Below are 4,414 nucleotides of genomic sequence, written 5' to 3'. Positions count from 1 at the left end.
GAGGCTTAACGAATTCATTGCCAAGATAAACAAAAGAGGCGACAGGGCGAAGCCTTGGCAAAGACCTCTAGCAGCTAGAAAGTAAGAAGATGGAATCCCATTTACAATGATAGCATAGTTCACCTTCTCAACACATGCCATGATCCAATTTATCATATTGGCTCTCAATCCAATCTTTGCAAGTAAGTACCTCGTGAAACCCCAATCTTGCGGAGATCAATTTCGAAAATAACAGCTTCACTCCTTTTAGTATGCATGGCAAATAGACTTTCTTGTGTGTTTGCAACAGCGTCGAGTATATTTCTTCCCTTTAAAAAACCGTGCTGATCCTTTGTTAAGAACCTTGATAGAGTTTCTTTAATTCTTTCTGCAATAATTTTCGAAATGATTTTGAAAGAAATGTTACAAAGGGATATCGGTCTAAAATCTTGGAAGGATTCTGCTTCCCCTTTTTTTTAAATGTGTGCTATATGAGTGGAGGAAGTCATTTGATGTATGCTACTTGATATTCTGGATCCTTCTACCATCCTTAGCAAATGAGTTTTGATAAGATCAAAAAAGTGGATGAAGAATTCAATCATCCAGCCATCTGGGCCTGGACATTTATCCCTTTTGAAAGATTTCATTGTTTCTAACAGCTCCTCCTCAGTTACTGGCCGGAAAAGACGATAATTTAGTTCATCATCGAACATTTGTGGGAATAACTCAATGCCCCATAAAATATCCTGAATCCTGCAATCCTCAGTTCTCTTATACTGATTTTCAAAATATCTCTCAGCGTCATTTGAGATGTCCTATTGAGAGTATAGGAAACCCCCTTTTCCATCACTTATTTTCCATATAGAATTTTTTTCACGTCTGGAGCTCACAAACTTGTGGAAGAATTTTGTATTCTTGTCCCCCTCCTTAAGCTAGATCGCCCTACTCTTTAATCTCCAAAAGGCTTTCTCCTGTTCCAGAATTTTTAATTTTTTCTTTTGAACCTCCTTTATACGGCATCTCATTTTGAAGGTGAGTAGATGCGCAGCCAGGACTCCAGAGATGCTGTCCAATTCCATTTGTATTTCTTGGAGGGCTGTTCTATTCATTTGCCTTTTCTTAAATTGCAATTCCTTAGCCACCTTTCTAATGGAATTCAGCTTGTCCCTAAAGGTCAAAAAAGGGGGCATATTCTCTGTTGGTTACAGCGCTTTCCAAGTTCTTGTTATAACATCATTAAACGCTGGTTCCTCCAAACATGACCTGTTAAATTTGAATGAATAGCCTTTTCTAAATCCCTTTTCTCTCCAACTTAGAAGTATTGGTCTATGATCTGATATGAGCACATTCCCAATTGTTGAGAAAGGCATGCCGAGTCTGTCAATTATACTAGCATGAAGGATAAATCTATCAATTCTTTTGGCTACATAGGCCTCTTCAATCCTTCCATTTTCCCAATTCAGAAGCATTTTGGGAGGGTTTATATCAACAAGATTCCTGCTTAGTAGCTCATATTTGATGCGATCTGCTAGGGGATCCTTTTTCCTGTTGTTGCCCCATGTTTCATCTGAGTTCAAAGTGACATTTAGATCTCCTGCAATCATTAAAGAGTCGATGTCAAAAATTTCTGAAGCAAATAATTTCTCCGAGAATGGTAATTTGTTTTTGTAAGGAGCGTAAATATTCAGCATGTGGATTGAACAGTCTTTGCCCCTCATTTGTGCCAAGATGAGAATCCCTGCCAAGCATCGGTATGCCTTTGCTTTGATCCAATCAGGATCCCATAAAACCGCCAGCCCCCAGAAAAGCCATTTGCTTCCGAAGCGGTTATATACCAGGTGGAAAACATTTTCCTAAAGTAGGAAATAGATACAGAAGTGTTATGCATGGTTTCTTGGATTAATATGATTTTAGGTTGCACAGAATGGAAAAGATTCTTTAGGGCCAAAAATTTTTGGTCTGCTCCCAGACTTCTTACATTGATGGATATGATGAAGGTCATTGGGGATTCTTTTCGGCCATGCTTGCTCTAAGAGGCCTTCCTTCAGTGATATCAATGATAGGGACATGTATAAGAAAAAGATTACGTACTCCTCTACTTGTACCATCCACCCTCCCCCTGAAGTGTCTACTACCCCTGTTATTTTTTCTTCTCACCGTAATGTTCTTTGTAGAATTTGGGCTTATTTGAGGAGAGGATTGTTTCCCCCGCTTATAAATAGTGAGACCCAGTGAGGGGTCTGAGTTCAAGCGATTTCTTGTTTAAAAGATAGTCCAAGTCGCTAATTGAGTTTGTGGGAGAAGAGATTGGGGAATTTAAAGGAATGTGGGAGAAGAGATTGGGGAATTTAAAGGAATAGCCGTAACCATTTAAATCATGTCGAAAATAAATAATTTCATTTTAATCCTATCTTTACCATTTAAATTATAATTTCATTTGAATATATTATCTTGTTATGGTCGGCAGAAGAGGCCGAACATGATAAGCTTGATTTCGGTAGATGTGTATTGCTAAATAAAGTGTGAGGTTAATTGTCTTAATCGGAAGGGGGGCGGCTAGATGTCGAGTCAATAACTAAAACTAAACTGTGCATAAATTGCGATAAAGTCGGAGTTGAGGTCAACAAAATCCCTGAGCAATTTTGTTTGTGAACGGAACGGAAGTTTAAAGACGCGTCAACAAATCAAATGGTTGTGATAAGAGGTTGGGAATATGCCGTCATCTCAAATGCCTACAAATCCCGATGGCTATATAAGCAACAAATCCTCTTCTCTCCAGAGAGCAAAGCACCGCACTTGTCTTTGTGTCTGTACTGCTACACAATTACCACCAATATGGCAACTCATTTCACTGTGCGCGCTGTTATTCTATGGCTTCTTTTTGCCCTTTCCGCTCTTTCTATCTGCCGCGGAGCTGTTTCGGATATTGCTACCCAAGATTTCTTCAATGGAATTTTATCTGCTGCTGCTGATGGCTGCGCAGGAAAGACCTTCTATACATACAGCGACTTCATTAATGCGGCCAATTCATTTTCTAGTTTTGGCACGACCGGAACATCCGATGACAACAAGAGAGAAATTGCTGCATTCTTCGCCAATGTTGCTCACGAGACTGGCAGTATATATCCAATTTTATTTTCGCATGGCCTCTAAATATATAGTAGATTGAAGATTTTAGTTTAGAATCGGCTGTTCATCTATATTGACAAACATGTTGTCTAACTGATTCGCAGATCTGTGCTACGTGGAGGAGATAGCCAAGAGCGCCTACTGTGATTCCACCAATACACAATATCCATGCGCATCTGGACAGCAATACTACGGCCGTGGCCCCTTGCAACTCACAGGGTATGTGTATGGGTTTATAGGCAAGAAATTGTTCGTGAGTATTTATTTATTTTAATTCGAATTTTTTGTGGCCATTAACTGTTGAATATTTTTGCAGAAATGCAAACTATGGTGCAGCTGGAGCTTATCTGGTAGTGGATCTGCTGAATAACCCTGGATTGGTGGCTCAGGACGACCTAACCTCGTGGAAGACAGCTCTCTGGTTTTGGAATGTGAACAGCAATTGCCACACCGCTATTACATCCGGTCAGGGATTCGGGGCAACTATTCAAGCAATCAATGGAGGAGAATGCAACGGTGGAAACACCGACGAAGTTAACGACCGCGTCAGTCATTACACCACCTATTGCAGTCAGCTTGGTGTAGACCCAGGAAGCAATCTTACCTGTTAACTAAGCTGTTAACAATAATTGGCCATCGCCTTCATAACCATCATATTACGTCAGTAATAAAATATCGTGTTGCACAATAAAAGCGATTCAGGCTATTGATTACGGGTATTATCATAGCAGAGCAGGGTTCAACTCTGGTCGTATGTAGGATGATACAATGCTGCGACTCTAAATAAAAGGACAAATTTCTAAATAAAGGGACAACTTTCGCATAATGAGAACGAGCGATTTCTTTCTGCTCTTCACAAAAGTAATCCCGAATGGTTGAAATCACTACATTTGTGTCGAGTTTGATATGGGTAAACATTATCATAATGATAACGAATTATGATAATGTTGAAATAATAACGAATTATGCATTCAGTCAAAAGTAACTCATTAGAAAGACCACCTTTTATCCCTAATATATACATTTCAAAGTAAACAGAATGTCTTCTTTTTTAAACAAAATTTGTATTAAACAAAAAAATGAATATAAAGATAAATAGGTGCTATTAAAAAGGATAATCATGTAATATTATCTTGATATGCATTCTTATTTTTTTTATTTTTTATTATAAACATTTTTCTTAAATTGTCATTGAATATTTTAAGTATCATTCGTATATTTTCATTCCATTTTTTAAATCGGCTGAAGTCATGCCTCCGGAGGAGTTTTGCATACAGGGACTCATTTTACGTAGACTCATAGAATT

The 4,414-nt window shown here is 38.5% G+C and overlaps 1 protein-coding gene across 1 annotated transcript; it reads left to right on the top strand.

Moving 5' to 3' along the window:
• Positions 1 to 2,772: 2,772 nt before the first annotated feature.
• On the top strand, positions 2,773 to 3,934 carry LOC149224031 (endochitinase 4-like). The gene is made up of 3 exons (XM_089383462.1): positions 2,773 to 3,097; positions 3,213 to 3,327; positions 3,425 to 3,934. The coding sequence occupies exons 1-3, from the start codon at positions 2,815 to 2,817 to the stop codon at positions 3,717 to 3,719; spliced, it is 693 nt and encodes a 230-aa protein (XP_089239588.1). The 5' UTR covers positions 2,773 to 2,814; the 3' UTR covers positions 3,720 to 3,934.
• The last annotated feature ends 480 nt before the right edge of the window (positions 3,935 to 4,414 follow it).

The sequence above is a fragment of the Pinus tabuliformis genome, chromosome Q (assembly GCF_031772625.1).
Source record: "Pinus tabuliformis cultivar Carrire ecotype Pingquan chromosome Q, CPIR1, whole genome shotgun sequence".
NCBI classification, from domain to species: domain Eukaryota; kingdom Viridiplantae; phylum Streptophyta; class Pinopsida; order Pinales; family Pinaceae; genus Pinus; species Pinus tabuliformis.
The sequence above is the reverse complement of the archived record's forward strand: the minus strand, read 5'-3'. Positions and strand labels throughout refer to the sequence as shown.

Excerpts from the sequence above, each read along its gene's own strand:
- LOC149224031 (XM_089383462.1), top strand. The coding sequence starts at position 2,815 with ATGGCAACTCATTTCACTGTGCGCGCTGTTATTCTATGGCTTCTTTTT. Across the intron at positions 3,098-3,212 it reads TGTTGCTCACGAGACTGGCA|ATCTGTGCTACGTGGAGGAG; the intron begins GTATATATCCAA and ends ACTGATTCGCAG. Across the intron at positions 3,328-3,424 it reads GGCCCCTTGCAACTCACAGG|AAATGCAAACTATGGTGCAG; the intron begins GTATGTGTATGG and ends ATATTTTTGCAG.